Source organism: Penicillium macrosclerotiorum, assembly GCF_028827735.1.
Source record: "Penicillium macrosclerotiorum strain IBT 26536 chromosome Unknown utg000007l_segment0_segment0, whole genome shotgun sequence".
NCBI classification, from domain to species: Eukaryota; Fungi; Ascomycota; class Eurotiomycetes; order Eurotiales; family Aspergillaceae; genus Penicillium; species Penicillium macrosclerotiorum.
The window spans coordinates 3,586,492-3,611,632 of record NW_026643086.1 but is presented as its reverse complement, the minus strand read 5'-3'; the positions used below and the strand labels follow the sequence as shown (position 1 = coordinate 3,611,632).

General features: G+C 53.0%; 8 protein-coding genes across 8 annotated transcripts; 4 read left to right on the top strand and 4 right to left on the bottom strand.

Annotated features, from left to right (window-relative positions):
- Positions 1 to 381: 381 nt before the first annotated feature.
- Positions 382 to 1,944, bottom strand: N7462_008126 (tryptophan synthase; the record flags this gene model as incomplete). The annotated part of the gene is made up of 1 exon (XM_057079844.1): positions 382 to 1,944. The coding sequence occupies one exon, from the start codon at positions 1,942 to 1,944 to the stop codon at positions 382 to 384; it is 1,563 nt and encodes a 520-aa protein (XP_056932514.1).
- A 3,831-nt stretch (positions 1,945 to 5,775) lies between these two features.
- On the bottom strand, positions 5,776 to 6,653 carry N7462_008125 (uncharacterized protein; the record flags this gene model as incomplete). Its single annotated transcript, XM_057079843.1, has 2 exons — positions 5,776 to 6,110; positions 6,341 to 6,653. 2 exons carry the CDS (start codon positions 6,651 to 6,653, stop codon positions 5,776 to 5,778), a joined length of 648 nt encoding a protein of 215 aa, XP_056932513.1.
- A 3,860-nt stretch (positions 6,654 to 10,513) lies between these two features.
- N7462_008124 (uncharacterized protein) lies at positions 10,514 to 11,905 on the top strand (the record flags this gene model as incomplete). The annotated part of the gene is made up of 3 exons (XM_057079842.1): positions 10,514 to 10,611; positions 10,752 to 11,059; positions 11,178 to 11,905. The coding sequence occupies 3 exons, from the start codon at positions 10,514 to 10,516 to the stop codon at positions 11,903 to 11,905; spliced, it is 1,134 nt and encodes a 377-aa protein (XP_056932512.1).
- Positions 11,906 to 12,807: 902 nt separating this feature from the next.
- N7462_008123 (uncharacterized protein) lies at positions 12,808 to 15,639 on the bottom strand (the record flags this gene model as incomplete). The annotated part of the gene is made up of 7 exons (XM_057079841.1): positions 12,808 to 13,786; positions 13,873 to 13,991; positions 14,077 to 14,127; positions 14,200 to 14,289; positions 14,346 to 14,546; positions 14,612 to 15,368; positions 15,479 to 15,639. 7 exons carry the CDS (start codon positions 15,637 to 15,639, stop codon positions 12,808 to 12,810), a joined length of 2,358 nt encoding a protein of 785 aa, XP_056932511.1.
- Positions 15,640 to 16,285: 646 nt separating this feature from the next.
- On the bottom strand, positions 16,286 to 17,233 carry N7462_008122 (fumarylacetoacetate hydrolase family protein; the record flags this gene model as incomplete). The annotated part of the gene is made up of 3 exons (XM_057079840.1): positions 16,286 to 16,867; positions 16,931 to 17,008; positions 17,075 to 17,233. 3 exons carry the CDS (start codon positions 17,231 to 17,233, stop codon positions 16,286 to 16,288), a joined length of 819 nt encoding a protein of 272 aa, XP_056932510.1.
- Positions 17,234 to 18,008: 775 nt separating this feature from the next.
- Positions 18,009 to 18,815, top strand: N7462_008121 (Glyoxalase/Bleomycin resistance protein/Dihydroxybiphenyl dioxygenase; the record flags this gene model as incomplete). The annotated part of the gene is made up of 2 exons (XM_057079839.1): positions 18,009 to 18,210; positions 18,415 to 18,815. The coding sequence occupies 2 exons, from the start codon at positions 18,009 to 18,011 to the stop codon at positions 18,813 to 18,815; spliced, it is 603 nt and encodes a 200-aa protein (XP_056932509.1).
- Positions 18,816 to 19,463: 648 nt separating this feature from the next.
- On the top strand, positions 19,464 to 21,662 carry N7462_008120 (monooxygenase; the record flags this gene model as incomplete). The annotated part of the gene is made up of 6 exons (XM_057079838.1): positions 19,464 to 19,692; positions 19,757 to 19,836; positions 19,901 to 20,187; positions 20,249 to 20,566; positions 20,617 to 20,759; positions 20,824 to 21,662. The coding sequence occupies 6 exons, from the start codon at positions 19,464 to 19,466 to the stop codon at positions 21,660 to 21,662; spliced, it is 1,896 nt and encodes a 631-aa protein (XP_056932508.1).
- Positions 21,663 to 22,519: 857 nt separating this feature from the next.
- On the top strand, positions 22,520 to 24,959 carry N7462_008119 (Acetoacetyl-CoA synthetase; the record flags this gene model as incomplete). Its single annotated transcript, XM_057079837.1, has 5 exons — positions 22,520 to 22,630; positions 22,736 to 23,751; positions 23,811 to 24,268; positions 24,350 to 24,690; positions 24,804 to 24,959. 5 exons carry the CDS (start codon positions 22,520 to 22,522, stop codon positions 24,957 to 24,959), a joined length of 2,082 nt encoding a protein of 693 aa, XP_056932507.1.
- Between the last annotated feature and the right edge of the window lie 182 nt (positions 24,960 to 25,141).

Genomic DNA, 25,141 nt, shown 5'->3' with positions numbered 1-25,141 from the left:
TAATCTTTTGGGCTGTAGTCATAAAATCTTTGGACGAACTTGGTGCGTCGGATCAATGAAAAGACGACCGAGTATTTTTAAGACACTAAAATCACCTGCAAGTATTATACAAATAAAACAGCCTTTGAACTATAACCTAGTAGAAATTTGTCAATCGCGGGCAATATTTGTAGCAACCTCAAAAGTAAGTTCTTGAATACTATTCTCGCCTTTTAACGCCTGGGTATCCTTAAATCGAATAGCAAAGTCAATAAAAATTTACCCGAGCGACGTGTATCACGTCGCCCATACTTTCAATCACAATCCCGCCTTTCCCAACCTCGTCTTCTCGTGTTCTCCCCTCCGCAACTACAGTACGAGGCGAAACAAGAAAAGAGATCATCAAACATGCAACTGACGGATGCCAATGGCATCACAACCGGTCACCAACAGAACAAGATTCTTTCCCGGTCCCAATTCGCGTGCCAGATCAATTGCTTTGCTCACCGCGTGACTCGAATCGAGGCCCGACAGGATCCCCTCATGGTGCTGCAGGGTTTTGAACCCGTCCAGGGCATCCGCGTCGGTGGCAGTTGTAATTTCAACACGACCGCAGCTCTTCCAATGAGCCACTTCGGGACCCGCAGTGGAGAGGTTCATGTCTGGTGAGATTGAGTGCGAGTCGATGATTTGACCGTCGTGGTTCTGGAGCATGAGCGTGCGCGCTCCTTGGAGGACACCCATGGAGCCTTCGGTTAAAGCTGCAGCCTGGGCACCTTCAACCCCCACCAGCCGAATTGAGGATCGATGAAGAAATGGTCTGAAGAGGCCGACTGCCCCAGCACCACTTCCAACGGCAGTGACGACAGCATCTGGCTGACAGCCCGCCGCGGTCCACATCTGGACTGCGACCTCCTCGCCTAGCAGTGCCTGGAACGTGCGAGTCAAGGTTGGCAGGGGATTGGGGCCCACAGGCCCACCCATCAGATAGTATGTGGTCTCATGGTTGCAAACTGAATAACGAAGTGCTTCGGTGATTGCAGCACGCAGAGTGCCCATGCCAGATGGGCTTCGTGCAGTCAGGACCTTGGCCCCGAGCATCTTCATCTCCAGAACGTCTTCCTCCTGGGACTGTGCGTCATCTGCGCCCATGATAACCACACACTGCAGATTGAGCCGCGCGCACATCGCCGCCGTGAAGTTCCCATGCTTGGCCGATGCGCAATCGGTGACGATTTCAGTGCGACCCATCCGCTTTGCGAGCAGCAGCTGACCGACAATATTGCGAGTCTTGTGGCTACCGTATTCAGCCTGGTCCTCCCTTTTCAACCAGATGGTAGCGCCGCCAGCCACCTTGGTGAGTTTAGTGGCTTTCTGGAGCGGCGTTGTCAGGTTGCGCTGGTATCTCGCATAGTCCACCCAGAAGGCAGGATCCGAAACGGTGGCCTCGAAGACGGTGGTCAGTTCGTGCAGGAAGCCCACAATGGGTTCAGGAACGAACCGGCCCCCAAAGGATCCATAGCCACCGAATGAGATAAGTGGCGGTCTCAGTGTGCCGTCCAGCTGCATGATGGGGACATACGGTGTGCCATCATCCGGGGGTGCCATGGCAGCCAGCTTGGCGAGGCCACCGGAGTTTGTGGAAAGGCTGTCACTGGTTGCAGAACTTGCAGAAATAGCGGATTCTGTCATCGAGACGGAAGTCGAGGCACATGAACTGTCAGTTTCTGGGATGCAAGACGAGTTTGCATCGGCAGATGTCGGGATTGGATCTTTCATGATGCCAGTCATAGTTTTGTCGGACTCTCTCGGGTGTGAACAAGGAAGCGCTACCTTGACAGCTGTCTTGCAGCTGGATCGAAGGCGAATGGCATTGTTCGACAAATTCACAGCTGTCTCTGGGTTTCTGGTGTGTTTGGCTTTGTCGTAGGAAAAGCAAAGAAGCCCTCGCATAGACCGAAGCATGATGGGGGTCAAATGCCGTATCTAGGTGTGATATTATTGAAGTTTGGCACTCTAGAAAGGGCTCACAGATACATGAAGTGAGAAGATAGCACAACTGCAGAGTCAATTGAAGAAATCGGTGAGCCGTTGGACTGTGAACCATATACAACCGATAAGAGATGAGAGAGCCCACGTGGGTGTCGAACAAGGCAAGAAAAGGAGATAAGGGTTGACTCTCGATGGCTCAGGGCATCTCCGAGTTTAAATAACGGTGTGCGCAATGACCTCTATTAGAGTTGTCTTCATGAGATGCAATTCTTGTGTGCTCTTTCATTGGCCATGCCATGATTCTGGCAGTGTTCTCGCGGTGTTCCCGCTCCTCGAACACCCTGGTCCAGTCTCGGGCCTCCCATTTTGCTCAACTGCCCTCATCCCACTCAGCTCACAACCTTATCTCCTCCAGTCGGGAAAAATCTCCAACTAAATTAAGTAGCAATGGCTCCTACCTTCTTCGATTTCCGTCTCACTTGGTTGCAATCATTGGCTGACTTGTGTGTCTCTTCACTTGACAGTGGACTCAGCCTTCGGCAATCCAGACCGCTATACTTCCTATATTCAACAGTCCAGAACCTTCGGTGTGACACATTCCCCGGGCATTGGCTCAAAACTCTACAATTAATTGCAAAATTTATGTACCAGAACCAATAAATGTACTTCAAGTCCACTTTCTTACGAAATCTGCCACCCGCCACAACGGTTCAAGGGATCGTGGGAGATCGTACCTTGCAGCTTCCTCATTTCGGTACTTGTATGCTGCTCTCCACACTCTATTGCCGGTGATATATGTAGCGGTGAATTGCTGATCAGGTACAGTGAGCCCAGGTAACCCTGGATATCATGATTCGGATCAATAGAACCATGCAAATCCAGTTGGGATCTTACTCTGTTGTGTACCGTCGGGATCGACTAAGCGGGATACTGCCTTACTATCCAGAGCCCAGATTCTTCTATAGGAGACGATTTGTGCATAATCAGCTCCGCATTTCCAACGATATTCCTTTTTTTATTTCAATTGGTCCGAACCTAATATCGATTTTCGGGCTCCATCGGCTTTATCGAGAGGGAAACGCCTGTTCGGGGTTTACCAAATCGATCACTAGACACCGACTATACTTCTAAATTGCCAGTATTGTATCTGCATCTAGCTCCGTAATAAGCACAGTTCCATCACATTTACAGTCGGTGGGTTATTTACCAAACTCGAAATCCATCGATCTAGGTCGTATCCGGTCATGTGACATCACACGTTTCAGGATACCACCAGATCCACAACTTGAAGGCAATGTGGTATGGTCATTTTCAATTTTCACAAGTTTTAGGCACTGGATCTCCCATTATAGGTATTATATCATGTTTGAGATGCATTATAATAAGAGCTGCTGAGTAAATGTCTGTCACCATGCGAAGATAGTCTATCCTAGCAAAAACAGTGGCAAAATATCTTCAACCCTCTGTGTACATGATATGTCCATTATCACGATATCAACCTATCTGGTCCTCTAATCAAAACTCCTTCCCAAATTTTCCATTCATTCTACTCGCTTTCGTAATATTCTGAGACACATATTCCATGCCAAGCCAGCAATTTCAACCAGGACCAGAGAAGATATAATTAATTCAGGGCATATTCAACACTTGAACCCGACAAATCATATCTTAGGCACTCCCAAAACACCTAGTGAAACACTCATAATAGGCAAATGAAATGGTAACTCTACCATAAAAGCGTTACCAAGCTCCCATTGACCTATCACCCATTGTCGGGCCCCTCCACCGCCACTTCGAAGTCGTTTGTTGCCAACCCCCCTTGTCCTAAGTACAGGAAGCAGGGATAAAGACATGCAACCAAGCCCAAACACTAGGAGCGGAGAATTTATACTACCATATTGGTTCTCCTCTCCCCGACGCACATGTATAAAGATCGTCGTGCCAAGCGGGCTGAAAATGAGACAGGGGGGTGTCAGATGCCCAGCCAGGCGACCCAGATAGCCCTGACGGAGCATAAGTAAAGACCTGAACCCCCACCTCTCTCGTCTCTTTGTCTCTCGATGAAAATTCATTTCATTCTGGCTGACTTCTATTACCTGCACGCGGCATACTCGGTCCGGTTCCCACGTGGCTGGCGACGGTCGACTTCGCAATGCACTGCCACTTACATACTGCCTCGAACACGAGGGGGCTGACAGGGGAGTCTGGGTCTGTTGATTTGAAATTCATCCTCTGGCTGTCCTACAAGATGAGCCTGAAGCTTATCTATTGGACTGTTATGGACCTGTGTACCTGATGCGACGGCTTGGTGATGAGATCATGGTCTTTGGTGAGAGATTCTTTGTGCTGTGTATGGGTTCTCCGTCTGCTAACTTCTACCTCGTTCTTAAAGTGCATACGCCTTGATAATATGACAGACGAGGATGCGGAATGATCAGTCCTCTGGATCGCGAGTCTCGTTACATTGCCCTTCTGCTTTATCAACCCAAAAGGGGCCACACGACATCGTCAACGCAGACTTCACTTCGAAACCACCCCTACCTCTCAGAATCAAGACCATCCATATCAAGCCACTAATTCCATCAACCCATCGACTCTCCAGCGCTGAACGCTGTCTCAGCACAGATCTCAACAGTACATCATCTCCCAATTCATCCCCGAACTCACTGTTCCACCGGATGCCAAGACCGCCATCTCCACCATCCTGGGTGCAACATCGTCCTCGCAACAAAGTTCATCTAACCTCACATAAGCGGCCGACACCTTACGAACTCAAGGTCCCAGGCCAGCCAGTCAACGCTTTCATCGATCAGGATTATCCAAGCCGATCCCGAGCCATCTTTACCGGGTTCGTAGATGCCGAGAAATGATGTGCGCTCTTGGTGTGGGGGTGCACTCGGGCTTGGCTTCCGGAGAGCGGGGCCTGTCAGGAGCTTCTTGAACGTGCCATCAAACTTTGTTTATTTTACATTTTATAGTCTAATTCCAAGCACCGAGCATGCTTAATCTTGGGGCTCCTGCACCTCTTGGTTCGACGTCCTCCGTGTTGTTTCGATTCCCTGCCCCTGTTTGCCTTTTCAAGCCCCACCTTGCGCTTGTTTCTCATCGTCTTTAGCGTTCTCTATTCATCATCGTTACTCAAAATCTACGCAGCGGGAAGCAAGAGAATTGATAGTGTGTCGAAGCGACGATCGTATTTCTAAATCTAGTGTATGTTCTATTCGAGTACAGTCTAGACAAGCTCGAATCGCAGATTGCGAATCGTGAGAATAGGGGGAGGGGGCCCTAAGTCCAGGTGGCCCCCCGTGTGGTCTCCGCGGTGGAAGCGGAAGCAAAACAAAAACAAGAACTCCGGTAACGGGTATACGCTCAAATGCAAAGATGCGAGGGGTGAGCCACGGAAGTTAAGAAGCGACTGTGATTGACAGTCCCTTCGTTTCCTCGAGGCCTCAAACGGTGAGGAAATCAAGCAAGAAGTGAATCCAAAGTCTCCCGGCTCCAGCCAGGGATTAGTCCTTTCACGGCTGCCGACGGAATGGATAGTCTGCCGTGCTCATTCCAATAGTCAACCGTGGGGTGGGGGGATATTCGAGACGAGCGCCATGGTCAGGATTCAGTTGTCCAACAGGCAGTCTACCCCTAAAGTGGGGCGAAAAAAATATCAAAGAGTCTACTCTGGAGAGACATCAAGTCTCATGACAGAGGGGAAGAAGAGAAAGAAGAGGAAAGAAGGGAGTACGAAGGAACGTCTCCCATGTGAGGGCGGGGTAAGGGTGTAGGAGACGGAAGGTACGTCGAGGGGATTCAGGCGCAGACCTGCACGGCGATCAAGGCCCGCGTCAGGTCCTCCGGTGAGAAAGGTTGATGCTTCCCCCGCGGTGACATGGCGTATGGGGTGGCAGGCGAGAGAGCCCGAACGATAGGAGAGGTGTAGCGAATTGATTCCTTGAGCTGGGCGATGGGATCCTCGGGGATCTCATAGACCGAAACGGAAGTCTCCGGCAGCAAGGTCATCATGGAGCCACTGAAGCTCTCGGGGTTGACAATGGTGGACGACTGTGAGCCGGCGTTGGTGGGGCGGCTAGAGTCTACCAAGTCCGGGACCGAAGAGGAAATGGAGTCGGCAAAATCGGCGCGGGCTGGGTGGGAAAGGTCAGGACGGGGCTCGGATAAATCGGGACGGACCTCCCCACACCACCATAACCAGCACTAGCAGGACAATGACCCAATGGCCAATACCCACCGTTCTCCCCTTCCCCTGATAGGGAGAGGGATCATGGGAGGGCGGGTGGCCGGAGTGTCAGAAGAGCGTGTGTGGTGTAGGTGTGGATGATGGTCGTCAGAGTGCTGTTGGTCTATCAGTACATACCTGGATCGAGGGCGACACCGTCATCGTCGGGCGAAATGTCTCCAGTATCGTCGCTATCGTCAAAGGGACTCGGGCCGTCATAGGTGGCACATGGTGATAAGGATAAATCGAGGGAACGCTCGCGTGCCGCCATTGCGCCATCAAACGACCAGGCGGCTAGACGCTTTTGATGTTCCTTATCGAAGGGGCCACGGAATTTGGAGGGCGGCACCTCATGGCGTCGGTAGTATTCAACTTTGGGTCGACCATTGTTGCAGTCCCGGCTGGCCGAGGAGCGATGGAAGACACGCTTGACTTTATCGCGGAATGTCATTGTGAGAAGCAGTTGAGATTGGAGCTTGATTGGAGCTTCGCCGCGGCTTCGGAAATTGGCAACGAATCAATGGCGGAACGAAGATCAGTCGTATGCTCGAGAGCAGGACGAAGGTCGTAGGTGCGTAGGTAGGGGGTAGTAGGAGTAGGAGGAACAGGTATAGACCTCACAGATGCAGACCACTTCCCAGGTGGGAACGGACGCGGAGGATGTGCAAGCACGAAGAGCGGAAGGGACTGGTCAGCGATTGAATGACCATTCTCTTGTATGGGGGAGTGGAGAGGGTGAAGCTTTAAAGAGGGGGGAGGGAGAAGGAGGGATGTGAAAAAGTAGAAGTAGAAGAAGTAGAGGAGGCAAGAGATCGGGAGAAAGATAGGAACAAGTAGGAATGGAATATGGGGGTCGCCCCAGGGTTGGACTCAGAGCGTGTCATGAAATAATGGAAAGCACGGAACGAGTGGAAATCACGGCAGAACCGAAATGGGCGGGACTGGAGGTATGGAAGGCAAGTAGAAGTCATGGAAGCAATGGAACCAGTGGATGCAACAGGAAACAGGCGATAAGCCCCAGGAACCATAGACAAGACACGGCCTGTGCCCGGGCGGTTGGTATTCGTTGGTATTGGGGGTTGCGGTGGTACGGTGGGAAGGTGGTAGTCTGGGTCCACGCTGTGTACAATCTGGTAATCTGGGTAATATTCCCCCATGCGTCCGCGCCGTGGACGCCGTGGTCGTTTAGTCGCATACGGAGGACTCCATTCTCGAGACCGACTCCGGTGAACAGAGTCCGGCTTAGTTGCCAGATCGCGATTATCATTCTCATTACATGATGGGCCCCTTCTGATTATTATCGCTCGGCCTTTCAAGGCCCCGTCATTGGCGCGCAGGCGCCCTTGCAGCCCACTTTGCCCCCTCGCTATCCACCCCCATCCCACATTTTCTCCGGTTATACTCCAATCCTCTTCGTAGGACTCAGTCTGAGTTGTCTGTGCGAGACGCCCCTCCATGATTGTGGGGGTCAGACACACAATCATGGGCAGAGTAATATCGTCACAGTAATAAATAAATAAATAATAATAAAACATAATGATAATAATAATGGCCACTCTGCGCTGAACTCGCCATCGGCACGAAGGCGAGATCCCGGCTCAACCGGATACGACGGGGCGAATCCCCAACTTGAGGATCCCACCGGACTGACACCCTACTTCCTCCGATCGAAAAGTGCCACCCAGCGAAACCCACAGAGAGAGAGCGCGAGAGAGAGGCCAGGAAAGAAGAGATCATAGGGGTTTTCAATGTCATCGTCACACGAATCAGAGCCACCAGTCATCGGGCAGCAGAGAAGCACGAAACAAGGTCAAGCCGCCATTGCTTGAAACCCGTCGCCGTCACGGTAGCACCTGGCGCATGGGAGCCCGGTCGTTCGTGGTCCAGTTCGTTCTTCCAGCGACGGTCCATGGGCGGTCCGCGCGGCGTGCCTCGCGCGCCCGCCGTGGGAGGTTCGCTTTCGCGACGAGAGTTTGCGACGAACCACAGTGTGCTGCACCGAACACTTCCAGAATCCCCAACGCCGTATAATGGTACCGACGATACCACGTCTCGTACGGCGTCCCCGGTATTACTTAGCATGTACCTCTGTATAGGTCGTAGAGTCGTAGAGTCGTCCCTAAGCCTTGTCCGAGAGGATATCGTCATCGGCCTCCCCTCCCAATGCAGCCAATGGAGATCGGCCCTATCGGCAAGTGACAGCTGGGCATTCAGCCGGACTCCAGATCGGCCAGCCACACACCGTGAGCCGCAACATTAGTTGCATCATCGGGGCAATTTGGTGGGGAGGGAAAGAAGGATTCAGAAACTTGAAGCCGCCCCTTGCCTCATAGCGGATGCAGCGACAACACGAGAAACGCGGAGGCACAGAGAGCGAGAGACGTCAGCATCTCGCTCTGATTGCACCGGAGGAGGGAAAACCGAAAACAGCGCCATGTTGCCCCGTGCCCCATTTTCCCAACCGCATTCGGGGGCTCGTCGGCCGTTTCGTTGGCTGGTGAGCGACCGGGACTCCACTGTGACTCGGCATGGCTTTCCCGTCTGTTGGCCGGTGACATAAGCCGACTACCAATGATGCAGCCCTGGACGTGATCACTTTTTGGCTTTGGGCAGTATCATATAGCCAAAACAGGGGCCTGTTATTCAACAAGGCCGGCTGGCCCAATGGCAAGGCGCTTGACTACGAATCAAGAGATTGCAGGTTCGACCCCTGCGTCGGTCAATTTTTTGGTTTTTTTTTGGATTGCGGGTCAGTTTTGTGTGTGTGTATGTATATCTATCTATCTATGTGAACGTTCCTTTTCCTTTTTTTTTTTGGGATTTGTTGGGAAGGAATCAATTCTGGCCACCTATCTTTTTGATCCTCAACTGATTCTTGCTGGGCTGCCCGGAGCCTGTATTGCACTGCCCAGTAGTGTACGGAGCGCATCCTTCGAATGAGGCCGATTCGGACGATCCAGCGATCCAGCGGCGCCACACAGACTATCATGACGATGGATTTCTCGAGTTGCTATAATTATCCCCTCTGGACCCGAATCGTCGCAAGCAACCCGATGATGGTTCAGCGTGCAGTCCCGGGAATGATGTAATTGGGACCCAGCCGCGCCCAAGAATGCCCTTGTCTCGGCCACTGCAGCCCGACTCAGACATGGTCGCGGCCAGAAGGGCTCCCTGCTGCTGCCCGGCCCCTGAACCCGCGTTCCATCCCCCTCTCCCCCTCGAACGAGGAGTCACCACTGGTCTCGCGTCAATGAGGAAAGGCCATCGTGGTCAATTCAGTCCAACCGTCTCCCCAGATCGACCCCCTGGACCATCCCCTTTTGCGCCCTAGCGCCCCTGCACATCCCAGCAGCCCTAGCCCCCGATCTAACGATCTAGCGTTAGGGCTGCACGAAAAAAAAGGTCCTGTGGTTGGTCCCGGCACCCGCGAGGCACGCGACCAGTTGACTGTTGATATCTGCATGCGGACACTCGGGATGAAATTGAGAGAGTGTGTGTGTGTGTAAGAGAGAGAGAGAACCACTGGAATAGTTGATCATATCATAAATATCATAACACCGCATCATCTACGTCCAGGTCTCGGTATATATGTGTGTGCGTGCAATCGTAGTATATCGTAGTATATATATCTCTCCCTCGATCTTGAACCGATCTCCTTTCCGCACGGGCACTCTAATTTGATCGCCTGCCCGAGGGGGAAAGCTAGCACATACTCCAGATGCTCTGGTGAGCAATTGACTTGTAAACTCCCGTCTCATGGCCCTTCGAATGCCATGGCGAGACGGGCAAATCATTCCCTCGCTGCAAGCGGCTCCAGGGAATGTGTCGCGCGACACAGCCGCAAAAACAAAGGCCATTTGGCCTCACCATGTTGCTCTCGGCGGCTTGCCGCCATGATTTCATGCCGATACGTAATCTGATTCTATTATAATCCTCCAATTCTAGTTGAATTGGGATCTACGACCATTTCTTACACCTCCAGGGGCGTTCCAGAACCCTTTGCTGCGTTAAACCACGGATCCCTCCCCCGGCGCTGCTCAAACCCAGCATACCGGATCATCCATCCCTTTCACGTCCGGCCCACTTCCGCCTGCAATTCAATTCCATCATTCCACTTCCCTTCTTCCACTCTCCATTCACACCCTCGACCACCCTCTTTCACACCCTTACCGTAAGTGGCTCTCCAGCCTTCAATTCCTCTTCACCCGCCCTCTCGCACTTTCCTTGTCACTGTCGTCATCCCGACGTGTCCTATTCTAACACCATCCACCCCGACGCAGACTCTCCCCCACTCACGAAATCGTCACGACCATGCCTAAGAAGGGCGGCAAGAAGAAGAACAAGGGCGGCGCAAAGCCCGCAGCTGCAGCCGCAGTCGACAAGGTTGCTGACACCGCGAAGAACGTCGTGTAAGTGCGATGCCACATCCACATGCGAGAGAGAGAGCGAGGAGTAAAAATTGGGGAGTGATCGCGGCACGCGATCAACCCACTCATCGCATCCCACACCCCCCCCCCCTCTGCCACGCATACTGACAGATTGTTCCTAGTAACCCCGAGGAGAAGTTCGAGGAGCCCGTTGAGACCGTCGAGAAGACCGAGACCCCCGCTGCCGAATCGCAGATTGCCGAGACCGAAGCTGCGCCCGCGGTGACCGAACCCCAGGAGGTTGCCGAGGAGCCAACGAAGGTCGAGGAACCCGTGAAGGAGGCAGAGAAGGTCGTCGAGAAGCCCGCTGAGGTGCCCGTTGTGGGAGAGAAGAAGACCGAAGACACACTCGAGGCGGCCGTCGACAAGGCGCAGGCCTCCAAGGCTGGCCAGGTTAGCAGCCTGGATGCCGGCGAGGAGGACGCCAAGGGTAAGTTTTCCATCATATCTATCTGTTAGCACGTCACATGGGCGAGTTGAGCGAGAGAAACCCCCGCCTCCCCCCCAAATACGAGACAACAAACCACTAAATCGTACGTCGCCTGCAGCGGTTCTGCCTGAGACCACCACCAAGGAGTCTGCCCTGTACCCCTCGACCAGCGAGACGGCCGCCGAGGAGTCTGCCACCTCGACCGCCGCCACCACTGGTGCTGTCGCGCCGTCGACCTCGATCCCTGAGCGACCCAAGACCGACGAATCGACTGCCGCTGCTGCCACCCCGTCCGAGACTGCCGATGGCGCCCACGTCAAGCGGCCCTATGAGAAGCCCATCTTCTCCAATGACGAGGTGAAGCCGCCCAAGATGGCCAAGACCGCGGAAGAGGAGGAGCAGAAGAAGGCCGCGGCTAGTGCCACTGCCGACAAGAAGGACCTGACCGGTGCCGGTCCGGCCTCGACCGCCGCGTACACCGCGCCGGAGCCCGTGCCCGTGCCCAGCAAGGCCGAGGAGAAGGCTGCGACCGCCGAGTCGGCCGTCTCGCCCAAGAGCACCACTGCTGCCTCGTCTTCCGACAACAAGGCCTCGCCGGACGCCGTGGCCGCGGCCGCGGCCGCCGTCAGCTCCTCCAAGGCCAACAAGGCGGCCCCCGAGGCCCAGCTCCAGAAGCCCGAGCCCGCGGCTAAGGCTGAGCCCAAGAAGGAGGCTGCCCAGGAGCCTGCGGTGCAGGAGCCCGTTCAGAGCACCGAAGAGACCAAGGCGTCCGAGCCGACCGCGGAGCCGCAGGCCGAGAAGAAGAAGGGTGGGTTCTTTGCGCGGTTGAAGCGGATGTTCAAGTAAAGGAAAAAACATAAAAAAAAAGAATGAAAGGGCTTTTCTCTGGAGATTTTAGCTCTGAGAAGTTAGAGAAGAAGGGGGGGAAGGAGGGGGAAAGCCATCACCAGGGAATGAAAATCAGGAAAAACATCAAGCACCACTGGACGGTGAGAGTGGTTGTACGATATGCGCGCATGATTGGGCGGTTGCTGCGGGTTGGAGGGCTCGTGGAGGAGCCGCGGACTATTGTTTTGCTGGGTTTTTCTTGTGTTTTTTTTTTTTTTTTTGAATGATACACCAATCGAAATTTATATACTATAGTGTTTATTGACTCAATCCTTGTTTTTCACTCACACGCTCTCTCTTTCTCTATCTGCTCCTTTTGTTGCGTGTATTACTCTGATTCTCACCCCTTTTTTTTTTGCCTCCCAGGGAGTCCCAAAAATAAATCCACGCTCCATCCACACCGCTAGTCTTGGTCCCTGCGGTGTGGGCTCTCTATGGTGGGCTTTGGGGCGTCCAGCGTCGGGGCTACGAGCTACGAGCTACGTTGGAGGCCGTCGGGTCGTCATAGCTTGTTCCATAGCCCCAGTCTAGTTGGTGGGGTTTGGTGGATGACGAAGTAGGGGCGGGGGCAGCATGGGTGACCGCAAGAGGCAGGGAGGGCCCGGATGGGCCACCTCACGCGACAGCAGAGCCGTGTGGAGAAGATGGAGGATCGACGAAACGGGGCGAAAGAAATCAGGAATTCCCTGTATTGTATTTGATCTGTATTCGGAGACCCCAAGACGTACAGGGTGGGAGAGAGAGAGAGAGAGAGAGAGGAAAGAGGAGGATCTCAGTCGTTATACGTAGCATAGTAGCTATAGCACCGATATAGTACGGCGGTTTGGTGGATGTATACTACAGTCCTCCTTCCCACCACGTCAGAACAAATCCTGCGTCTCCTCGACCAGGGCTAATAGCGTCGTCGCTAGACTCTGCGCGATCTTCCAATGACTGATGCGCTGTAGTAGATCGATGATGCGGAACAGTGACCCCGTCACCACCCGCCGTGGCTGCACCTCACCCATCTGTTCCAGGAAGAGACCGATGCCATCGCCGCCTAGGAGGCGCAGCTCTTCGAAGTGTACATGCTCCTTCGGCGCAAGGACGAGCTCGTCCGCACCCGTGCCGAAGCACATGATGCATGCCCAGACCAGGCCGGCGTAGTACAGGCACATGGGAACGTGGAGGGCCGGGTCGGCGCCGGCGGACAGCGACTCGAAGGTGCGCTGGATGAGCAGGGCGTGCAAGAGGCAGCGTTTGGCGGCGGGCGAGCGGACCCAGGCGCGGGCGTAGGGGATGTGTTTCTGGGCAGCGGCGTAGCCGTCGCGGCCGGCGGCACATTCGAGGGCGTTGATATCAGCGTGGAGGGTGATGAAGATGCTGTGCCAGAGCATGAGTAGGCCGGGCCAGCTGGCTTTGGTAGAGAGGGGGGAGTGGTACTGGGTGTACCAGGATATGAGGAGGTCATGGCATTGGCGGGATGGGAGAGATGAAGGGGAGAAGGTGGTGGTGGTGGTCGCGCTGCTAGTCGTGGCCGTGATCGATTCCGATGGACTAGTCGTGATACTTGAAGATAGTGGATCGGAGGGAAAGTGAGAGTCCTCGCTGGCGAGAGCGCTGATGGACTCGAGCATCGCGCAGAGCGCAAAGTCACCGGGAGCTTCGGGGTTCTGTGTCTGTAAAGGCGCATGCGATAGAGACTCGAGCATTAGGATCTTCCAGTGGGCGGCAGTTGGGGCCGTGAAGAGCTCCGTAGAGGAGATGGAGGGCAGACGATCAAACGAGTGGCGGAGGATGGTTTCATGATGATGCAGCCGAGCGAGTTCAGCGTCATGAATAATAAGACCGAGAACAATCCTGGAAATGAGCAGAGCCAATGGTTAAGATGAGTTATTTCAATTGCCTTAAATGTCGAGGTCGATGCTGGGGAAGTTCAAACGGACCGTTTCTTGACTTCGATCTGGATCCAAGCCAGCCAAGCATCTTCTAGGGACTGGCCTTCAAGATTGAGGAGATCGTACGAGGGATGTTGCAGATGAAACAGTTTTGCCTTGCGTGCCCACTAATCATGTAACGAGATCAGCCCTCGCACCATTTGACCATTAAAAAGACGAGGACAAGCAGAGGGAGGGGATAATTGAGCTTACAGCAACTAAGCTACCGTGCCAGACCTCGATTCCGGTCAAATCCTTTGGCCTCTGTATAGATCCACTGGTCAGTTCTCTTCTCCTTAAGGGGCACCAAAATCAAGAAGGCAGTGTCTCCATTACCCCCATTAGTAGACCAAATGTCTGTCCGATGATGGAAGCCTGCAATACCACCAAAGACGAGGCTCCAACCTTGGCCGTGTATGATTCCCACTATTACTCGTCAGCAGTCTGGCTCGATGCTTTCGCACACCACAAGGATGGGATACCGAAGACAGGATCGCCTTATTAAGTCGTTCGAACATGCTAATGCCGTGAGAGATGGCGCGAGGAGAGCCCACAAAAAGACTCCCAGCCGAACAGATCGAAAGAAGAAGCACCGAATTCTGCGTACCGGGGCGGAAGGTCGGCATATGCACCACCGGAAAGAAAGGATGAAGCTTAGAAAAATAGGCTTGGATGCACAGGTCCTAGCGTAGATGATTTAGTATACTCTCGCAATCCGATCAGGAGATGCTTTGCTCAGAGGGCGTACAAGGAAAGGCGTGGATGGCAAGATACCGTGTTGAACCCGTTGCTGCAGACGCTCCGCTAATCGCTTCCGATACGGCTCGTCAATCCAACCTCCCTCGTGAGGGATGTTGGGGGTCGTTTGCCCCGGGGTCGGCAGATCGCAGAAAGTATGCCATTTCCTTTGGACCGTATTGGCGCGTCGTTGGGCAGAATCATCGTCGATGGTTGAAGATGGCTGCAATGAGCCTCGAGAATCCTCCATGCTATACAAGGCGTCTGAGGCTGGAACATAGTCCGAGGTCGCATAGAGCAGGGACAGATTCACTGCATCCAAATCAAAATCGTCTCCGGTCAGAAGGGCTTCCCAGTCGCGGTCCAGCCGGGGGTCCCACATCATTGGCTGCGGACTGGCCTGGGGTCTCCAGGTATCGCCGGCCTCCAGCGAAAAGAGGGAGGAAAGAGGGGTGACCTGTATTGGATATGGATGGCTGGCACTATCTCCAATAGAGAGATTCGGCGTGTGCTGGTCCAAGGATGTGCTGTTTGGCGGTGACATCGGGGCCATCATCTGGCCCGCCATCGTGCCCACGTCCAGATGGAGTGGCATGGGCGGATGATCGGCCGCGGCGATGACTGTAGTCTCGGACGGTTGTGACAGAAGTTCTGGGGCAATCTCTCGAGGGTCCGGATCTTCTTCTGTCGACATGGAATGCATTTTGGCCGCACCAGAGTTCGCATTGCTCACTGGGTGGGATCGCGAATGGCGTAGGAGGGTATCTCTTGGAACAAATATGCGATATGAATATACACGGTCTATGGGAGAATGGAAAATGGGAAAAGGGACGAGGTATAGGGAAAAATAAGAAGAAGGCCCATGACAGGGACTTACTGTCTTGCAAACGCCTTCCGACAGACGGGGCAGCCAAACGGTTTCTCCTTCGTATGCGACCTCAAATGACGAGCCAGATGTTCCGCCTTCTTGAATGCCTGGGCACAGACCGGGCAGACCCGCTCTTCCTTGGATGTCTTGCGACGGCGTCGGACCTTCATGCCCGCATAGGTCGGTTTCGGGGTGCGGGAGGTATTTGACAACATCACATCTATCTCATCACCACAGCCATAGATCCAAGATCGGGGAAAGATGAAGGGGCCGAGGACCAAAGAGATATAAACATGACCCGTCTTCGGAAGAATCAGAGAAGTTAGGAGAGGAGAAGAGTGAGGAGGAGAAGAACTACAGGGTTGCGAGTACGGATTTACTCCTCAACACCGGGGGTTGAACAACTCCGAACCTCCCCCGCTTGGTGGCGATCTACAGTGGCGCCCCCAGCAAATCTTAAAAGTCTAGAATCCGACGGGGAGTTGCAATGCCTCGAGACGATCGCAGCATATCGAATATAGTTTCCCGCACAAGCATAGCGCGAGGAGTTTGAGGGGTATGGGGCGTGGTAAAAGAGAATAGTAGGAGTCAAAGCGTGGGGCCTATCGAGCATACTAGGCGGGCATTGTGGGATCTATCGAGGCTCAACCGGTCACTGTTGAAGCCGGAGTTCCGAACCGAGGTTCCGCTTAGTCAAGGGCCACGATCTGGTCGCTTCTCAATTGGGACAGAGAGTCCACGGAGTAGAGGAGTAGTAAAGTAGGAACCGATTCGGACAAAGTACTACTCCGGAGATTATTCACATACTTCACACGCTCAGCTATGGCGGATGCGGTTCTTGGTCGCAGCAATCCCCCCAATCTCCACCTCCACGACATCACCATCTTGCAAGAACTCTTTGCGGAAGTATCCGACGCCCGAGGGCGTCCCTGTCATGATGAGGGTCCCCTTCCGGAGAGTCGTTCCCCGTGACAAGTGGCTAATGATTTGGCGTACCGTCCAGATCATGTCGCTCGTGCTGGTTTCCTGCTTGACCACGCCATTGACTCTGGTCGTCAGCTGCAGAGACTGCGGATCCGAGACCTCCTGTGCGGCCACGATGCTGTGACCGATGGGCGCAAACTGGTCGAATGATTTGGCGTAGCAGAATTGGCCGCCGGACGCTTCGGGCAGCTGAAAGTTGCGTGCCGACACGTCGTTGCCGGCCGTGTAGCCCAGAAGATAGTCGAGGGCTTCCACCTCCGGTACGTTCTTTGCATCCTTGCCAATCACCAGCGTCAATTCGCCTTCGTAGTCGAGAAGCTTGCGCGCATCGGGGTGGATGTCGATCGTCTCAAAGGGCCCCGCAAGTGTATCCGCGGGCTTGGTGAAGACAGTGGGATACGAGGGCACAGGAAGCTAAAGGGGGAAAGAATGAGCTGTCTGCAAGGTACTCGCCGGCAAGGTGTTTTTGGTACGAACATTGGCTTCCTCCGCATGCTGCTTATAGTTGAGTCCGATACAAAGCACGATCGGAGTGCTCTCAAGAGGGCATTCGAGCTGGCAATACAGAGACTATTAGAACGGATACCTCGCTCCGTGACACCGCATCTCGGGACAGCCTACCTGCTCCACAGTAACAATTTCCTCCGTGGCCTTCAAGCCAGTGAAGGGATTGCCATCAAGTTTGCGAACAGTGTATGTCGTTCCCGTAGCACTGAGAAGGTCGCCGTAGTGGGTTTGTGTGCCGGCAGCGAAGCGTACAAGTCGCTTGAAAGCAGCCATGGTCAATTTTGGGATGAAAGAATTTAGACAATAGAAGCCTGATCAGGTCTCCCGCTTTAGACTCAAATTGGCTTTATACTGTTCAAAGGTGGGGAAGTAATAGCAATAGACTGTATCTCCGGGGAAGTGGGCGATGTGGGAACAATCCCCGATCCCCGGAACATGACAGCGTGAATCACACATCTCATCGGGGCCTCGTCGGATCCCCTCATGCCCCGCCTGATACGATCTGGTGGCTATAAAGACCTAAGCCGTCGTATTGATTAGAGCCCTGATTTTGAGCTCCTTCTTGGAAAGAAGTTGTCACCTGCTTCGACGCCCTCCATGGCTATCGATCTAGTTCAACCAAATCGTGGGGCTACAGTGCCAGATGTCGTGGCAGTTGGCAAAGCAAATGAATCGCAGCTAGATTGGCTTGCCAAACAGCAGATCAATCTCAACGATCGCGTCCATCTGAAGAAACTGTCCCATATGAGGTACCAACATCCCGATCTCGAAGAGATCCAGCAATTTATGATTGGTATAGTTTTCTGTTTTCAAAGGAATTTGATTTATATCTCGCTCTGACCTGACTAGATTTTGGTATGCAAATTGCAAAGAAGACCGACGAGGAAGTCTGGTTCAAAGGCTATGGATCTGATCAATACGTGTACTATGCTCGCAAGGGGCCCAAGAAGTTCCTAGGCGGGGCGTTCGAGGCTCAGAGTCAAGAAGAATTTGAAAAGTAAGCCCCGCAGCCATGATCTTGGTCTGAACAGATGGAGTTGATAGTTCCATGCTTTTTAGAGCCACACGTCTTTCGGCCGCAGGCCCTGTCCAGGATCAGAGCAATGCGCCCGGTGGCGGATCACTGGTGACCATCATAGACCCTGAGGGGTTTCCTTTCAACGTGATCTTTGGGCAAGAGCCAACCAACCTTGAGGTGATCCATCCTGAGAAAGTTGTCCTGAACTATGCCGGCGAGAAGTTGCGACGACGTGAGTTTAACAGGTTCGAGCCGGGTCCCGCTGCTGTTCACAAGGTAGGATATCCACGATAGTCTCTCTAGAGTAGTATATCATTTGGAGAATACTAGCTGGCTAACATTATGAGTGACTAGTTGGGCCACTTTGGGTATTGTACACAGCAGTTTGACACATTGCTCAAGTTCTACACTACTACTTTCAATATTGTTCCGACAGATCTCCTCTATGTCGAGAAGGATGGCCAGAAAGTGATCGTGACCATGTTCGCACACATTGATCTCGGTGAGACACTCGTGGACCACCATTCAATCTTCTTCAGCGCAAATCCCAAGGGCGTGCATGTCCACCACTGCTCATTCGAGGTGCATGATTTTGATACCCAGCATTTGGGTCACCAGTGGCTTTCTCGGAAAGGGTACAGTTCGGTCTGGGGTGTTGGCCGACATGTCCTAGGATCCCAAATCTTTGATTATTGGTGGGACACTACCGGCAATATGGTGGAACATTACGCGGATGGTGACTTGGTCAACAAGGATACGCCGGTCGGATATGTACAGGCGGGGAGTGAATCATTAGCCGTGTGGGGACCCGAAGTGCCTACAATTTTCCTAGAATAGCTTTTGTGGGGATGGAGTTTTGTGCTTCCATCTATGCTCTAAGCTCATGGCACACTTACTCTCTCAATATCGAACCGCGTTTACATATATTTTCTTACATATCCCATTCTTGCTCATCTGGGAATGTGGGCTGCGTTTACCTGTGCCCTCTGCGTAGCTCAAAAATCTAATAGAGTATAGAATTACGTGTAAAGCAAGGGTAACATAGGGTATTCCATGACAAATGGGAGGATTCTCTTCCATCCGTAACCATGTATTTTTGATCGTGCAAGGCCGGATATCAGAGATCTCGGATTTAGGGAAACCAGGGAACTAAGCATTACCACAAAAACTGGAGATTGGCGTTAGAGAGGGGTAGATCTCGAGAGAGGCTGTACCTTTGCACGGCTCATCAGATTATGTGCATGACCTTTGCGCTCACAAACTCCACTGGTTGTGACCATGTCGAAGAGAGGGCCCTAACCTCGGCGTCGGGTGGTACCCACCTCAGTGTTGTTCCTATTGTTCCCACATCTTAGCTTGCCGGCAACCAGCGATAGAGCTAATAATGCTGGAATCAGTACTAAAAGTCGCAACTGGGCCTCCTGACTAAATCCCAGCATAACACCGCTTTTAGCAACACCACGAACAGACCTCTATCCAACAAAGATGGCGACGGTGGAGGACTGGGAAACCACGGATGTCTTAATCTGCGGATGTGGTCCCACGGGAGCAATGCTATCTGGCTATCTGGGCAAATTGGGAACTCGGAACATCATTCTTGAGAAAGAGGCTGAGATCACCACCGATCCTCGCGGGATTGCTCTCGACGATGATGGAATCCGACTCATGCAGGGCCTGGGCCTGTACAAGTACATCTTCACAAAAATCGGTTCAAGTGCGCATTTCACATGAGATTGTTCTTCAAATGACTGGGTGCCGCTAATAACCTGAATCAATAGACATGCCCCGAATTCAGTTTGTTAGCGGAGCCGATCGCAGCCTTCACAAGAAGCCATTTCTTTGCTTCGACACCGCATCAGTGAGGCATTCTTACCCCGCGCACAGAAATCCTTATTAAAGAACCTGCTCTGACCTATTTCAAGAGCGAGGGAAACACAGGCCACGTCGGGGTTCTCGCGCACAAGCAGCCAGTGCTTGAGAAATACCTGCGCACGGTCATTGACCAAGCCCCAGATTCTGAATTGCGGAGCAGCTGTGAGCTAACTTCTATTTCCGAGGATCAAGACTGGGTATACGTGACATATAGAAATGTGGAAGGTGCAGAGAAACGAGTGCGCGCCAGGTTCCTGGCGGCGGCAGATGGTAAGACGGGATTCACACGGAAGATGTACCTGGAGCCAAAAGGTATTCAACTGGAATGGGCTGAACAGTATGTGTTTTTGCTTCTCGATTGCTTACAGTGCCCTTAGCTAACCAATTCTTTTTGATAGAACAAGATATCAAGAGACATGGGTGGCGCTCAATTGGAAATTACATCTTCCTACGAAAGATTCGCATCCTTCATTCCCGCTGTGGACTCTTGGTTATACACCGGAGCAAGTATACGACCTTTTCTTCCCGAGTGACTTCCGCTTCCTCTGCAATCCTAATCGACCAGCCGTGTGCGGCCGATTCGGACGGCCTGAGGATCGGCTCTGGCGATTCGAATTTGTTATTTTGCCCGGCGAGGATGAGATGGAGATGGCGGGACGAGACAAGGTGCGCGAGGTGGTATACCCGTATCTGACACACCTCGGCAGTCGTTTTGGGTGAGTGAAAGACGCTCGAAATTTATGTGGGAAATACTCATGATTCTTAGACTCGAGGGAGCCATAGAATATCCGGAAGACTGCATCGAAGTCCTGCGATGCAGGCCCTTTCGCTTCTCTGCACGAAGTTGCAACAAATGGGCGCTTAATCGAGTGATTCTCTGCGGCGATGCAGCCCACGTTTTCCCGCCCTGTAAGTACAAACACATACACAGCCGACGGGCTTCAGAGATCCAAACTTATGAAAAACAACTTAGTTGGAGGACAGGGCATCACGTCTGGATTCCGCGATGCTGTCTCCCTGGCCTGGCGCCTCGCCATCGCGTGTTCATCCAGTTCGAGGCTTGACTATGAGAGTCTTCTTGAAGGCTGGTATCTCGAACGAAAGCAGCAATTAGACAAGTCCCTGGCGTCCACGGTGCGTAATGGCGACATGGTCAATGGAAAGAGTCTAACGCACGCCTTCATCCGCAACTGGGGCTTATGGCTGCTCCAACTGATTCCAAGCTGGAGACACTGGCTGGAACAAGGACCGCGAGGCGATGGTCCGACACAATACACCCACACTCCCGGCATGCCGTTCATGCCCGATTTGAGTGGGGGCGTGTGTTTCCCGCAGACATACTGCACTGCATTGACCCGGGATGCGCCAGTGCAGTTCACTGACGATGTGATTTTTGACGGCAAGGCACATCCCTTTCAACTTGTGGTGCTGCTCAACCACCTCGGCGAGCTGGATGCCGCATTATGCGACGTCCGCAAGCTGGGCCCGGCAACTTCGCTCCTGTCGGCTGACGAGGTGACCTTCTTCGTCCCACGCAGCAGCAGCATGTCCCAGACTTCTCAGGATCCCGGCCAATCAGATGTATCGGTTGCCAGGGTTTTTCGCAGCGCCACGGGTGACGAATTCGCTCGGTCGGTGCTTTGTGATTCTCGCCCTCTTCCCCGAGGCTATGATGAGTCGCTCCTGTGGCGGGCCGCAAGCGGCAAGCGATATGTGATATTGCGGCTGGATCGGTTCGTCTTCGCAGTCTGTGATAGTAAGAATGAGCTGGAGAGAGCCTTCAACCACCTCAATGGGCTGCTTAATCCATAGACTTCTAGTTATCAATGTATTGCGCTGTTTTTTTTTTCTAACTAGAGATAGTTGGGGTCTTGTTGTTGCTACCGAGATATAGAAAGACATATATTTTAAACATGTACGTTTGCTGAAATTAACTGAATGATAGAGCCACAATTCTGGCAGCTTGTCATCAGATGACTTAGGATTTCAAATAGTTCAACCGGAAGCATAACCGTAATTTATGGCCTGCCTCTTCGAAGATGACGAACACCAGCTCGTAGACCCTCAGATTCTTTGAAATGGGATCAGCTTTTCCACGACATACAAAGCATATATCTGAATGAGTTTGGCATCATCTTCTTTTTATTTCAAGGTAGATTTACATAGGAATTTTATATAGAAAAGAACATTATTTATACTATATAAAATAGAGAAGCAATTGCAGATTACTTAGTTGAAATATATTATACTAGCGATGTAGCCAATGTCACCGGTTATAAGTTAACACTCTCTTGCTTACCAACAAAACTAACTCGTCAATCGCTACCTCATATCCGTAAATTAATCGATCTGTCAGTCTAGCTGCCTCCTACATCTTTGACTATCTTGCAGGAAAAAAGGCCGGAAGTATTGGGGCATAACGCGATAGACCCCACCGGAAGAGGGGCTTATGGCGAGAAAGCTAGTCCGACTCCTCACCAGTCGGAGCCCGTCATTCCCCATGGGGTCACAGCGGGCGCCGATTGGCCCGTCGGCCCTCGGTTGGCGGGGTCGGCCCGCTGAGGACTTGCTGAGCACCGCTGATAAAGGCTCCGGAGAACGCAGTGTTTGGTTGTTTTGATCCTTTCATCCCTTCGATAGACAAGAGACAGAGCTTTGTTTTCGCAGCGATGGCGGTGCCTTCTATTCCCCGGAAGCTTTGGCAGCATCCAGACCCAGAATCGACGCAGATGGGTCGGTTTCGGCGCGATCTAGAGCACGCGACGGGGAAGCAATTCAATGTAAGCGGATTTGATGCTTTTTACCCAATACAGCTCAGCGGCCTACACCGGAAAAGAAGACCAAAAAGAACACAATGGAGCTTACATATGATTAACTTGAACTAGTCCTTCTACGAGTTGTACCTCTATTCGGTCCAGCAGCGCTCTGCTTTCTGGGCCTTCTGCCTGGAAAATTCCCCACTCATCTACGAAGGCACTTACACCAGAGTCGTGGACGAGTCCGCCCGGATGGATAGCGTGCCCGCCTGGTTCACAGGGATACAGCTAAATTTCGCCGAGAACCTGCTCTTCTCGCGCGGTGCGGGGGATACCACGGGCAAGGAGGACCATAAGATCGCCGTCACCGAAGTTCGAGAAGGCGATGTGAAAAACGCCGTCCACCTCACCTGGGGCCAGCTGAGACAGCGGACGGGTGCGTTGAGCCAGGCGATGAAAGCCAATGGGGTTGCTCGGGGTGACCGGGTCGCGGTCTGCTCGGCGAACAGCATCGATACGCTACTCGTGTTTCTAGCCTCGACGGCCATCGGGGCGATATTCTCGTCCAGCTCAACAGATATGGGAGTCAAAGGTGTATTGGACCGGTTGTTGCAAATCAAGCCGCGCTGGCTGTTTATGGATGACTCGGCCGTCTACAATGGGAAGACGATTGATTTGCGAGCCAAGATGCGAGACATTGTGCAAGGCATGGGTTCGGTGGCCGAGTTTCAGGGCGTCGTGTCGCAGCCACGATTCCCATCGATCCCGGCGGATGTAAGCAGTGTCCCCAGAAGTAGGACGTTAGGTCACTTCCTGGCCAGCGCAGGTCCGGGCAACAACCGTCTCGAGTTTGTGCGAGTTGGATTCCGCGATCCCCTGATGATCGTGTATTCGTCTGGCACGACTGGTCAGCCGAAGTGTATTGTGCATTCCGTGGGTGGGATCCTGCTGAATGGCTTCAAAGAAGGTGGTTTGCACACGGAGCTCGGGCCGGACAGTGTGGGATTGCAATATACCACGACCGGATGGATCATGTATCTGTCGGCTGTGCAGACCCTGCTCTTTGGAGCGCGGGTGGTGTTGTATGATGGCAGTCCCTTCATCCCGGATGTGACAGCACTGGTTACCATTGCAGCGCAAGAAAGGTGAGTCCCGATCTGTTCCTCTGAGAGATAACCCTACCTGATGGCATTTGGTACTCTAGGGTGACCCATCTGGGCATCTCTCCACGCTGGCTGCACGAGCTGCAGCGGGCGAAGATCCGACCCCGTGAGATGGTCGATCTGAGCGCATTGCAGGTGGTGACGAGCACTGGCATGGTGCTTCGCGATGAGCTGTTCGAGTGGTTCTATGATGAAGGATTTCCCACGCACGCACGGCTCAACAACATCTCCGGTGGCACCGATCTGGCCGGGTGCTTTGGTATCAGCAACCCGCTAGGGCCTGTGTATGTGGGTGGATGTGCCGGGTTCAGTCTGGGCATCCCCGTGGAGGTCTACGATTCCACGATCGAGGGCGGCGTGGGCATTCCGGGCGTGAGCATTGAAGATGGCATCCCGGGCGAGTTGGTTGCTCCCTTGACGTTTCCCAACATGCCGACGCAGTTCTGGGGTGACACCGATGGCAAGAAATACTTCAATGCCTATTTTGCGCGATTCGATAGTACGTGGTCCTTTCCATTCTGCCTGTTGCGGCCGTTCTGAGGCTTGGGCGTACTGACCTTCTTCTCCCTTTCCCTGCCAGATGTCTGGACCCACGGTGATTTTGTCTCCGTCCACCCGATCACCAAACAATTAGTCTTTCACGGCCGTGCCGACGGGGTCCTCAACCCTTCCGGCGTGCGATTTGGCTCGGCGGAGATCTATCGGGTCATTGAGGGCCAGTTCTCGCAAGAGATCGCGGATTCGATTTGTGTGGGCCAACGCCGGCCGTCCGACCCCGACGAGCGAGTCATGCTCTTCCTACTGATGAAGCCGGGCATGGCATTCACCTCCGATCTTGTGGCACGTATCAAGAGCGCCATTCGGGCCGAACTTAGCGCCCGCCATGTCCCGACTTTCATTTTCGAGACACCCGAAATTCCCGTGAGTTGTGCTTTCCCTTGCGCCACCCCTCCCATCCCCCTCGGTGCCTATCTTGATGGTCCGGTTTATTCTTTGGTAGCGATGGGGTACTGACCCAGCCACACTGATATCAGACGACGGTGAACTTGAAGAAAGTGGAGCTTCCCATCAAACAAATAGTATCCGGCAAGCGGATCCAGCCCTCGGGGACGCTGCTCAACCCGGGCAGCCTGGAATTTTATTACCGCTTTGCCGAAGTGGAGAAGCTTGTGCGCGAGAGTAAACTTTAATAGAAAGAGACACAATGAGACAGACACAATGTGAGAGAGAGAGAGAGAGAGAGAGAGAGAGACTTGGTGAGGAGCGACGAAGTTCTAGGATGAAAGATGGTAAAGATAGTTGTCTCTAATCATGGAATGATAATAGATAGATGGCCTAGGCGTATCTCATCTGCTACTCAGATCGATTGTGT